Here is a 13,013-nt window from a genome sequence, read left to right on the forward strand (position 1 = left end):
GAAGAAGGCAGCCAGCCCATCTCTCTTCTCTTTCCTCCTCTGTCTCTGTAAATGTATGTATGTGTCTCCAGAAAACAATCGGATTAGCGGCATCCTGACGTCGCAGACGGAGCCCTATGACCTGTCTTTCTCACGCTCCTTCCAGAGCCTGTCTCACCTACCGCCTTCGTACGAGGCGGCCGTCAAAGCCGACCTCAGCCGCTTCTCGTCCCTGAAGAAACTCAGTAGGTCCAAGTTCACTGGTCTAATGCAAGAGGAGGCTCTCTGCCCTGAAGCCCTGCATGAACAAACACTGCATCACGTGTCCTGAATCCTGACGGGGACTCGCAGAGCTCCAACGGGTTGTTAGCATCGTCATATGAATAATGGACGTAGCCACTGTGATGTACCCCATTAGTTGGATGATTGCAATATTGTAACTTTGAGTTTTTTTATTTTTGATGTCCTCATCTTGGTTTTCTGGAGCCAGACGTGACCATATTTCGAGAGGAGGAAGGTTAGAAAATACTAAGTTATCAGAGCTGCCCACGCCTGAAGCTAACTCATTAGCCAGATGATACGTTAGCTAACCACAGTGTGTCCCAAAGACAGAGACTCTATTTGTGGTGCTAGCTGAGTGAAGCTTTTAGTTTTATGATTAGGAGCTAAAGGAGACGTGAGACATAGCGGACTCACTGATTTCTGGTGGAGGTTAAAATGGCACAAACTATGAAACTTTAAACGTGGTTTTCTTAGAATAGTTTATTCTTCTGCGTCGAATGTACGCTATAGCTACGCCATAGTGGCCTGGCCCACGCTAATGCTATCACTACATACTCGTGCTTGGCTCTGCAATTCTCCGCCTACAAACGCTAGTTGGTCCCATTTCTCTGCTAGTTAAATCCCCAGTGTTTTTCTGTCACATTCCCTTCCTGTTTGTGTACAGGAAACCATGGCGACTGAAACTGGGCATTTGATAATAGAGCTGGAGCTGATAAATATCGAGCAGCAGTTGATAAAACTTGCTGCTAGCGTCTTTTCTTCTAGTAAATGCAGGAAATACGATGCCCAGCAGTCCAATCACAGGGCTTGGCGTTTCCTCTTGGTTACATTTTTGAGGAGGTGCACATCAGACTAAACGCACAGGCTTCTCCGTAGAGTCAGGGCTACGCAAACCTACAGCGTAGATTAAACGCAGAAGTATTAATCAGGCTTAATCAGGATCAGGATCAGGATTAATCAGGTTAAATGGCAACAACGATTCTGACTCCGATTCATGGACCATGAACGAGACACAAATAGCCAGCTGGTGCTGACATGTAAAATAAAATGTTCTCCATGGCATCTCCATGTTTTTATTTGGCTGGGTGTAAAACCTCTCAGACATATGGACGGTGTGTTAGTACAATAAAGCTCACAGTAAGAGAGATTATTAGTCTGATAGTTACATGAACAAATCTCCAAAAGGCTATAGTGGAGTGATGACTTCATAAAAGAGAGTGAAGTCAAACTCCCCCTGGGTTTGTTGTTCTCAGCTCTGTGTTAACACTGACAAGACGGCGCTTGACGGAACTGCAGCTGTAAAGTTGGACATTTTAACATGGGGCTCTATGAGGACTGACTCACTGCAGGAGACAGACTCTAGTGGACACTGGAGAAACTGCAGTTTTTGGCCAATTTTAATGTTCGCTTCCATTTTTCAGCCCAGAGGTGGCTGCTTTCATTGTAAAAGGAATCAAACTGTTTCCTTAAAGTACTAAAACATCTTTATAGTGTGCAAGCCCTCATAGACTCAACACAATGGGGAGGGACTTGATCTGAATAGAAAATCTCCATTTCTAACCTCTGATCCTTCCTGAAATTGGCCTAGTCATCTGTAGAAACTATGATCAATGAGACTTCTCGCTCCCCTCGTCTCCCCTCAAAGGCTGCAGCCACTTTTCTTTTTGGTCTCCGAGCGTATAAGTACATTAAATGTCTTCTCATGCCCAGCCTGGCTCGGTATTGATTTGGTGATTCTACGGTGGATTTCTGCTGCGTAATGGGGTCTCATCCCGTGATATTCTCTGAGTGGAGCGCAAACATTCCTTAAGGCTTGTGTAATTTCATCACGACTGGCCCAATTCAGGGCTGGCCTGCAGTCAAAGCTATGGATCTACAGCTCATCCTGTCAGGGCTCGCTCCACAAACGCTGCCACTCGTAGCTGTCAGGAAAACAACTGAGACGCATCTTTTCAGAAGCAGGATGCGCTGCTATGTACTGGTCCTCGGCTGTACTGGGACAAAAACACAACAAAAACTCCCTTCCCTTTGCTTAGAGAACGCTTGTGAGAATTAACATAATAGTTTTCAATAGGCGGTGAAACAAAAACCACATGAATAGTTCTAGATAGCAGCACACAAAAGAGGCATCAGAAGAGCTCTCCTCGGGCAGCGTCCTTCAGTCTCACAAACTTTCTTTCTGCTTCCAAAGCAAATTATTTGTTGCAGCAAATAGCCTGAAGCCTGTGAAGCTTCTTTTTGTTGCTCAACTAGTGTCTGAGCGCTGATAGATCATGTTGGATTGTGCCAGAGGGAAGATGGAGCGGCGTTTTCATTGTGGGGACAATAAAAGAGAAGAATGCTACTGCTTATTAATGCAAATTGGTATCAAACTGAAGAAAAGCGTTTAGCCCGCCGCAGCGCAGGACAGTGTACACCACAAGTAAGTCATTCACTCTATGGTAATACGGTTGATGAGTTTGCAGAGCCCGGCCCACATCTTGAAGACTATTATGCCCGAGAAAGGAACATCTTGTTTTTATGATGTCTCGTAATGAATCGATTTGCTGCGAGCGCCCGTGGCTCTCTGCTGAAGGGGATTCTAGTCTGAGCGTGAACCTGACAGGTGGTGTGAGCCGCGTTTTATTGAAAGAGACGGCTCACTGCATAATTTATTCCCTCCATATAATAACACTTACCTCTGACTTAGTTTGATGGTTAAACATGAGGACCGGGCTTCTTTAACAAAGGACTTTTAAATATTTGAATGAATATTTTTCTGCATTGTGTCTCTTTGTCCGACAGTTCTTGTAAATGTGCGTCCGTCTGTGTGTGGTTACCAAACACGTCTTTGTGCATGGGTTTGTGTTGTGAGGCATGAAGTCGATGCTACGTTCACTCCCACTCTCTTCTGCCTCTGGAAATGAATTCATGTTTTTTCAGATCTGCCTTTAAATGCATGTTTAAGTTGTTTGTACACGTGAATGAGAAGAAAACATCCACTCAAGGACATCCCAACACGGTGCTCACTGTGAGGTGATTGTGCAATAATACAATTGGCTCTTCCAGCATGTGTTTATGAGGTGCCTGTCTTCCATACCTGTATACGACGCTGTTTGTTTATAGACTTTCACATGACCTTTGTAAAGTTTGCCCCCACAGCCAGAGCTGCCTGTTGAATCCCAGATGAAGCCTGGGTGTGTAGATGTTATGTGCCTGGCATGTAATACACTCTGACTGTGATTCCTCTCTTTCTCTCTTGTTTTTTATTCTCCTCCACGAGCGCGGAAAGGTGAAGCACAGATGGGTCCGCCAACACTTCGCTCTGCATTGCGTGCGATGTTCTCGGCTCTCTGATTTCTCCCCTTGCATTCCAAACTCCTCCTCGTGTTTTCTCCTCCTCACACGCTCCCTGAACCTCTTCTTCACCTCTTTTCTTCTCTTTCTTTTCTTTCCCGTCTCCTCTGCAGCTGATAAAGAAGTGGAGGACTACTACACTCGTAAGCGCCACCTGCCCGACCTGGCAGCAAGAGGCACGCTACCCTTGCATGTTCTCAAAATCACTCAAGACCAGGTGGGTACCCGAGTGCTCGCTTTAAGAGTGCAGGCATCTAAAAAAGAACTCGTCTTTGAGGCAGAGAGAGTGGTGCCACATTTGAATTTGTGAGAAGCTTTATCTGCTCCTTCTCTTCTCTCTGCAGTGGAGGAGCCTTTCAGTCTTCCTCTTGTGAATAAACTCGACTCATTTATAGATGTTCTGATGGCATTATTTCCTGTCTGATATCGCGCCCAATAACTTAATTTGCTGTGGCTGATACCAAGTACCGATCCAATACTGGTGCAAGACCTGATAGTTCAATACTACTCACGCTGCAGTGATGTGATGAGAGCAAAAGGACAACAGAGTTTGTAGGAGCACATACAGGAAAACGGCATCTTATCTCACGTACCTGCTGATGATCTGGACTCTCAGGCGCCAAACGGGTTTCCTTATGATCAGGGTATAGGTGTTAGATCTTATATATGTTTTTCTCCAAACGGTTGGATGTAACAGATGTTTTTCTGCATACAGATGTCAAGAGATGTTGTGAAGTGTTTGAGTGTAATTTGGCGCTCCCGATAACATATTTTTTGGGCCTTTATTGGAGAGGACAGCTGAAGAGAGACAGGAAACTTTGGGAGGAGAGAGAGTGGGGGAGGTCATGCAGCAAAAAGCTGAGATCAGATTTGAACCCACGGCCGCTGGGACAAGGACTATAGCCTCTGTACATGGGGCGAGCAACATACCCACTAGGCTAAGTCCTCCAAGGTTGAATTGATCTTTGACCAGAGCACAGACTGGTGACCTCACAGATACCGGTCCAGAGTTAAAGCGGTATTTGAAGCGCTTGAAGAACTGGTCCTCGTAAAAGTAGTGGCGATTTTAGAGCCTGTTTTGACCAGAGTCAAAAATTCACATCGGGTCCCTACAACCAGCGTCGGTCAGCATTATGTTGTAAATAAACTGAACAAAAGAAATGCAAAATTAACTTTGAAATAAAGTTTTTAATTTCTAAAGGACACTGCAGAGACTATGTTTGTTTTGGTAACACTGCCCAAGACCAAGTGGTCGTGTTACACAGTGTTTATACCGTAACGACTAGCTTATTCAGGATCTTAGCACACGAGTCGACTGTCGGTGTCCCCCCCCTTTAGACCCCCAGCAGTGCTCACTTGACTTGGTCAGCTGCTCTACACGCTAAATTAACTAATACTGAACGTCAAAATCAAACAGCAGAATGCTAACAGAAATTATGTACTCCAGGTGGAACACTAACTAAGGTTTTCACAGGTATTATGCATGTGATGCTAAGCAGTGATAGAGTGCTGTCAGATGGGGCCCACTTAGGGAGGTTTCCTACTGTCATTGTAAAATTTGCACATTTTGATATACTACTCTGGTTTAAAGTTTGTCAGTCGTCAGGACCCCTAGCAGCACCTCTGGGTAACAGAGCGGCTCTAACCTTCTTGTTCTTTTGTCCAGCAGCATCGGGAACAGCAGCAGCAGCTCCAAAGCCAACCCCCGCCGTCATCCATCTCTCAGGCCCCTCCCACATCACAGTCTTCACAGCAGCAGTCGCAGCAGAGGCAGAGGCCCCGTCGAGTCCAGAGGGCCATGTCCCAGGATCGAGTCCTGTCCCCGCAGAGGGCCCCACAGCAGGACTACAGCACGTCCTCTAACGGGATGTCCCCGTACGGAGGCAGGATCCTCTCAGACGAACAGCTCCTGTCTGCTGAGCGCCTTCGATCCCAGGAGCGTCTGCTTCCACAAGACCGCCACACCTCGCAAGACCGTCTGTACTCCAAGGACCGCATGTACTCCAAGGACCGGCTCCTTTCGCAGGAACACCTGTACTCAAAGGACCGCCACTACTCTCAAGACCGCCTCTATTCACAAGATCGCCTGTACTCACAAGATCGCCTCCTGTCCCAGGATCCTCTGATCTCGCCGGACAAGCTGATGAGGTCGCTGAAGCGCGGCATGGTCAGCAGCATCTCCGGCGGCTTTCGTGGCAGCGACATGTCGATGTCGCGTGCCATCTCGCACACAGACGTGTTCATACCAACCACGCCTCTTATGGATCGCTACAAGATGACCAAAATGCACTCCCATCCCAGTGCCTCCAACAATGCTGGCGGTGGCGGCGGTGGCGGTGGAGGCGGAGGTGGGGCAACAGGAGGAGGGGGAAGCACGGCGCACACCAACACTTTAGGCATGAACCAGACATCCACTAAGAGGCAGGCGTTTGCCTCCAGACGGACTCATACCGTGGAGCAGCTCCACTACATCCCACAGCACCACCAGCAGCAGCAGCAGCAGCAGCAGCAGCAGCAGCAGCAGCCGCAGCCACAGCACTACCGCACAGGCAGCAAGACTGAGGTGACTGTTTAACGACAGGAAGGAACACTGTGTGTGCCGGGGGGGATTGTGGGTACATTGGCCTTCTTTTTAGAGTAGGACGTTGGCAATTCCACTTTCTTTGACTGATTCCAGGACCAAGAACATCTTTAGCTAACTGTGAGAGACCGGACAAAGAGCTACACTGTACAAACACGGGCCCAGCGAGATGTGAAGCCAGAGAGGGTCGATGGCGGGGGAGGCGTGCTACTATCCAGCTAACTTGCCTACTATTATTTCCACTGTCTTGATTATCTGATTCATCTAAGGGCTGCGGCCTCATTCTGTGTATGTTCTAGTGAGAAAACACTGATTGTGTCTGTTCAAGCCTTTTCTCTGCCCCGCCCCCCTTTGTCCAACAAATCTACTCTGTGACCTTTTCTGGCCAATCTTAAAGGGCTTTGCATGGTTAAACACATAGACCGATTCCTCCGTGACTTCTGTTGTGCCACACAACACCACCACAGGTGACGAACAGGATGAGCCTGTAATAACTTTATAAATATATAAATAAATGAACAACAAAAAAAAACGACCATTTGTACGCCCTGTCCTACTCAGCTCTAGAGAATCTCCATGAGGGGGACTGAAGTGGATGTCATCGGTGCCTCTGGCTGTGGTTCCATTTCTAAAAACGAAGAGGTTTTGTGGGTTACAAAGCACAATCAATAAAAGATTCTTCTGTTTGTTTTCTATTTGGTATCTGAGTTTGAATAGTGACGGCTAGCTTGTTTTGTTCTTAAAGCAATGGCAGGTTATTTTGCTTCCAGTAGACGATTGTAAATAAGCTATTCTAGAAGCAGTATCATGGACAAGTCTGTACTGGATGGACTTTGTATTAGACTGTCTGTTTTCAATAGATTCTTAAAAAAACAAACTATAAAATCATCACTGTTTCGTGAGTTCAGAATAGAAACCCACTTAACCAAGTATCTGACTGGATCAATTAATACTCTACTGTGTGTGTCTTTGCAAAACATTGTGGGTAGGACGAGAAGTGAATGAATGTGTCGATGCTAACAGATATACCACTGTTCATATTTGGATGTAGACTGTGTTTCCATACAGACATCGGAGGAGGGAACATCGTGGGAGTGGGTTACAATGCTTGTTACAGTTGGGTCAAATAAAACATCCATATTTTTCTAAACATTCATCTTCGTTTTGTGAGACATTTTTGTGTTGTGATTGCTTCAGAGAAAAGATACGCCGCACACTCTGCAGACGACTTTCTGTTCCTCGTCATGAAATATCTCGTTACACTTCTCGTGTCCTCTCGTCACACACGTTAGCCATGTTCACCCGACAAGATCGGAGGAATGCGCGGACTGCTCCGACCTCCACCTCAGCGGCAAGGAAGCATCACTTGTTATGAAATAGCACCATACAAATAAAGATTGACTGTTAAACATCATATTTAAGAATAAGGGCTGGATCGCTTTTTATAAGTATAAATATCTTCTGAAGCAGCATGCAAAGTTTATTTACCGTAAAGTGTATAGGATGCACTTTTATCACCTGATATAAATGAGTTCATCTACAAAAGTTGGCTGCATCCTGTATACGAGTCCGACCGATATAACAGTATAAAAGCTGACAAAGGCGCTGTCATTACAGCATGTGCAGCCGCCACCATCACACATCACATTTCTTGGTCAGTGTTCAGCGTTCTGATGCCGGCGTCTCTACTTAGAATGCAATCAGGGAAATATTTCATGACCTAGACACTTAGAAAAAGACAAAATCAGGAAGTGCTGATGTTTATTTAACCTTTAAATCAGAGCATGCTCACTTGACCTCCTGCGACATAAAAGCTACAGAAAAATTTACAGTTCAACCAAATGTAGCGGCTCTTGACCTGAACATCTGGAAACACGCTCCCTGGATATTCTCCTCCATCACCTCAACGACTTAAAAGGGACATATCATAAAAAATCCACTTGTACAGTGTTTTTGATCATATATTTGGGTGAGTGTCTCCCGACCCACAAAATGTGAAATAAACCATGCTCCGTTTCAAATTTGCTCTCCTTGTGATGTCACAGTGAGATTCTGGTAAAAAAATCCCCTCCTCTCCCCTTGTAACTCCACCAGTTTAGAGCAAAACTTTTGCACAGGTCCGCCATTTTTATTCTTGCTACAGAGGAGTGATGTCTACCGGGAAAACTCATGGGGGGTTCATTGCATTTAAAGAGACACACACACCAAAACGGAGCGTTCTGAGAGAGCTGGTTTATACAGGGTCACAAACCTCCTCTGGTGCTTGATTCATGTTATATTTTGACCAAAGCACAGCACAGATGTTTCATTTAGACCACAGGGGACTGTTTGAAAAGGTGGAGAAGGGGGATAATATGTCTTCATCCAGATTTACTCAGTGATGGCTTTGGGTCCAAATGACTCCTGTCTGACTGTCAGGAGAGTTAGGTACACGTCTACTCGCAAACACTTTCCAAAAACACTCAAAATAATCTTTTACTGGAACTCAGTCACATTTTCCAGCTCCTCCTGGGGGACTCTGGACTCTGTAGCCTCACTGGTGAACAAGAACCTGAGAAACTTAAACTCCTTCAATTGGGGCAATCCAAGGACATTTTTTGGGACTTTTTACTTTTATTAGATTGGACAGCTGAAGAGAGACAGGACATGTTGGGAGGAGAGAGAGTGAGGGACGACATGCAGCAAAGGACGAGGTCAGAACGCTGCAGGACCATGTAGCCTCTGTATATGGGTCGCACAACATAACCGCTAGGTCGTGGGGTCCCGGAGTATGTCCTTTTAATGCTGTTATTTGAAGGACAGTGAATATGGAAATCCATTCGTTCTACATAACGTCCAATAACTCTGTCTGTGGAGCGAAAAGATTCTCTTTGTTTACGCCCACTGAGGTGTAACAGCCAATGAGATTAAATCTGCATCATGACATGTTTAATTTAATCACCAATCAGTGAGACTGTGAGGGTTTGTTTTCACAGAGGGGGGGGGGGGGGGGTTCACACTTTATCTGACAGAGTGTCACATTTCTGACTGACAGCCAGGATGTGAGCACTGCTTCAACGTGACACCGTAATGAATGTGGTCGTCTTTAATGCCGGTCAGTGCCGTCTCAGACCTTCTTTAAATTCATGACAATCTGAAGGTGTGAACGGCGTTTCTCACAGCAAACAACGGCGCCTGCGATTGCACTCCTCCACAAACACACCGGAGGAGGGGGAGAGAAAAAAAGGGACAAGTAAAACGTGGAATACGTTTAGGTTTCCAATTTACAGGGATCCTGCAGCCCATCAGCATTTAAATGAAAGTATGAGTGTATAATCAGAAAGAGTGTGAGGACGAGGAGCAGCTGAAGTGTGAGAGGTGAGGCGGCTGCAGGACAAACAACAAGCTGTCCAAGAGCTTCGCTTGACATCAAATAATCAGCCTCTCTCAGGGAGACATTTCTTCAGCCGTGTATGTCATTACGTGTCTCCTCCACTTTTAATGCAAACATGATCCGGGGGCAGAGGGATGATTTTGTTGGTTTAAATATTTAGTTTGCACTCTGTGTTCTTTTCCATTTGTCTCCCGTCCTTCACTTCAGCTCGACCTGTCGCTCCGTCAGAGACTCTCACGTCTGGATATGAAATCAGTTTTACAGTTATAGCCCCGGAGACTTGAAGAGGACGTAGTGACGCTCAACGATTCTCATTTCTCTTGTGTTGAATAAAGCTGTTGAGAGATTCTTTTACTTTAAGAACACAAGAACACAACACAGACATGACCGCTGATGAATCAGACAATCAGCAGAGTGCGTACATCGATATAACTTCATTTTGCGCCGGTACATTTCTACTCTTCCTCTCTGTCCTTATATCTCCCTTATAGGCAGGGTTTGTAGTTTACTAAAACTAGCATGATTTTGAAAGTAGCATTCCCCTCTATGCTCCCTCTAAAGCCACGCCCCCTCACTTACATGCACATGCGCCGTTGCTCCAGGAGTGGACTTCAGCTCAACTCATTCATTGTGTAGAAACTACGTCGTCTCATGTCTCATTCAGTGGTAAGTAAACTCACAGTATAAACTCTGTCATCGGTGACGCGCTTTGACTGTGGGCTCGTGCACGCAAGAAGTAGAGAGCGAGCAGGGAGACAGGGAGGCGTGTGATTGGTTCATCAGATTGGTACCTCGTGGCAGACATTGGTCAAAGTTTTTACAGGCTTACAACTGATATAGATGACGGATTTTCTTCGTTCCTTTTTCAGAGAACATCAGTTATTAATTATTAATTTATTAGACAATTTCAACCAAAATTAATTAATATGAATTATTAATCAATATTAAGATAACAAATGGCCTGACCTGTTAGATAACACCGAAACGCACCAAACGACTGTTAGTGAACCCTCAGCGAGCTCCGGGCCAGTAAGTGTTGGTCTCTAGCAGCAAACTGTCATACCAGCATTTCCCAGCACCGTGCACGATGCTTAAATGTTCCTCTGTTCACGAAGAGTTTATCATGTGTGACAAGTGACGTGACGGTCTGAAGAGAAACATAGTCAATATAACAGCGGCCTAAAAGTAAAGACTAAACACTGTGAGCTCCCACGTCAAATAAATGTTTCTCAAACATGGTTTCTGTCTTAATAATAAGTTACTATCTTTTTAGATAATTAAAAGGGAGTATAACAGCATGATTGACAGCCGTGTTGACCAATGAGGCTCCTGCGTTTCTGAGTAGAGGAGAAACGGTGAGAGGAAACTTAAACACAAGAGTCATTGAACCTGCCACAACAGTGAGCGTCTGCTTCAAACCGACACAGGGACTGAACCCAACCGGAGCGACCATTGACCTTTTGTCAGGAAGTTAAATGTGTGTTTTTTTTAACTGAAGCTGCGTGACGTCAATACCTCGGCTCTTTGACCTGATCCCTACGGCACAGACTCAAGATGTCAGGAGGGGGTCATGAGGAGGTTTTGGCTTGTACTCAGGTAGCTGCTAGGGCCGGTTCCAGGCTAAAAATATTTATATACAGATCTTCTGAAAGGTCAATAGACGATCTGGACAGGGGGGAAATTTACTTCCTGAGCAAGCGCAGCCAGAAAAGTGGGCGGTAACTGTTGAGCTCTTTTGTCTAAGAGGCCTTTATCGACAGGATGAAGAGACAAGTAGTCATAGGAAGTAATCATGTCAGAGAAACATTCATGTGCACCTCACAGGTGTGGGAGAAAGTTTGGGCATTATGTATAAAAGACCTCAAGAAAGATAGCATGCATTCAGCCAGAGGTTTGTTGTTGTCCAGTTTGTTGGCGCTCGTTGTGAAATAAAATCACAACAAGGCGCAACAACAACAATCTCAAAGTGACACTGGTTTCAGAATCTCACATCTTCACACAACTTTTAATCAGAGCAATCCCAAGACTGTTCAACTTCGGACTGTTTACAATGAGTGAGAAGCTCGAGTCCCGTTTACATGGACGGGACGGCCGGCTCCTCCCCTTGTGTATAAAAGCTGTTTTAGTCAAGGACTAGAGAGAAGAAGAACATACTCACTGATTATTTGGATGTCATGGAAGAGTTTTTAGATCACGCTCATTCTGCGTCAGTTTACATGCAATGTGAAGCTACAAGCTAACTAAAGTGCGCTAACATTAGCATGCTAACACAACAATGCAGGACAGGTGATTGAAGTTCGAGAAGAGGACAATTTTGTCCGTCGCTTGCGCTCGACTCCTCCACGCAAATGCGAGGGGAGAGGGGTTGGAGGTGTGTCTCTGGAGGAAAGCGGAGGCTTCAGTATGGCGGAGGCGTTGCCAAACAGGAAGTTTGTTTTGGTTTCATGCTGGAGCTCAAGGGCGACACCTACTGGATCAAAATGTCACACATTCTAGTCTTAAATATTTTCAGAAACCTGTGATCAGCTTTATTCTGAGTCCCATCTCAGATCTTATTTCTCCTGCTGGTTTCTGGTCTTGATTTCCTGATTAAATAAAGATTTCAAAGCTGATGACAGCAACTAAAGAAACATGGACTCGGCTAGTTTGTATCAGCAGAGAATATTTCTAAATGTGCAATCAAGCAGGCAGACTCCCGCATCAGTGACAGATGAGTGTTTGCATTCAGCGCGCTGTGAACCGCCCTGACATTTAAAAGCAGCAACAACAGTATTTATCCACACAGCCTTTTTCTTTAGTAAAGAAATAATCCCAGGATTTATAACAAGATAAATATAATAATTACTGATTCTACATGAGTGAGTGTTTGGTTGGCAGTGCGTGGATGGAGATAATCGTGGTCACTATGAGTCACAGTGAGCACTCAGTAGGTGATGTTTCTGTGACTCGTTTCCACCTGAATGCTCAAAACTCGCCGCACATCTCGGCCCTTTACAGCTAATCTGCCCGCACGCAGACCTGCCCAGTTATTTGTGATAATCCACAGATTGTAGGCAGCTAACAGACATTTGTTTTCACGACAGATGCCAGACTCAGATAAACATTTAATTAGCAACTCATCAGCTCTGTCAGAGCTAATTACCCCCGTCTCCAACCCCGCCAAAACCGGCTCCTCTCACAGTTGGTGTTCCTAGCAGCTGACTCTGCTGGCTGTGGCGGGACGCACCAAGCCAGAGGCAGCGGAGCCAGAGGCAGCGGAGCCAGAGGCAGCGGAGTCCAGCCAGAGGCAGGCGAGCCGAGCCTTGATGTGGCAGCAGAGAGGGGCCAATCCAGCAGAGCCGCTCTGTGAGGGTCAGAGCAGTCAGTTTATTTAGAGTTACAGGCGGGGACAACATGGTGCTCTTTATCAGCTCTTCTCGCCCGTTGTGAAAATCACTGTTAGAGAGGTGTCTTGGCAGCACG

At 45.7% G+C, this 13,013-nt stretch overlaps 1 protein-coding gene across 10 annotated transcripts in view; it reads left to right on the plus strand.

The window, feature by feature from the left end:
* Nucleotides 1–7,332, plus strand: part of LOC109988614 (protein shisa-6) — an 84,006-nt gene extending 76,674 nt beyond the window's left edge. For 4 of the 10 annotated variants that reach the window (XM_029278558.2, XM_029278559.2, XM_065949646.1 and 1 more), the window contains 2 exons: nt 3,711–3,814; nt 5,264–7,332. In XM_029278558.2, coding sequence (XP_029134391.1) covers nt 3,711–3,814; nt 5,264–6,172 — 1,013 coding nt within the window. In that variant the 3' untranslated portion in view covers nt 6,173–7,332. Of the gene's footprint in view, nt 1–71; nt 225–3,710; nt 3,815–5,263 lie in introns of all 10 variants that reach the window. The other 6 variants (XM_065949645.1, XM_065949647.1, XM_065949648.1 and 3 more) reach the window with 3 other exon arrangements.
* The last annotated feature ends 5,681 nt before the right edge of the window (nt 7,333–13,013 follow it).

The sequence above is a fragment of the Labrus bergylta genome, chromosome 21, assembly GCF_963930695.1.
Source record: "Labrus bergylta chromosome 21, fLabBer1.1, whole genome shotgun sequence".
Taxonomy (NCBI): domain Eukaryota; kingdom Metazoa; phylum Chordata; class Actinopteri; order Labriformes; family Labridae; genus Labrus; species Labrus bergylta.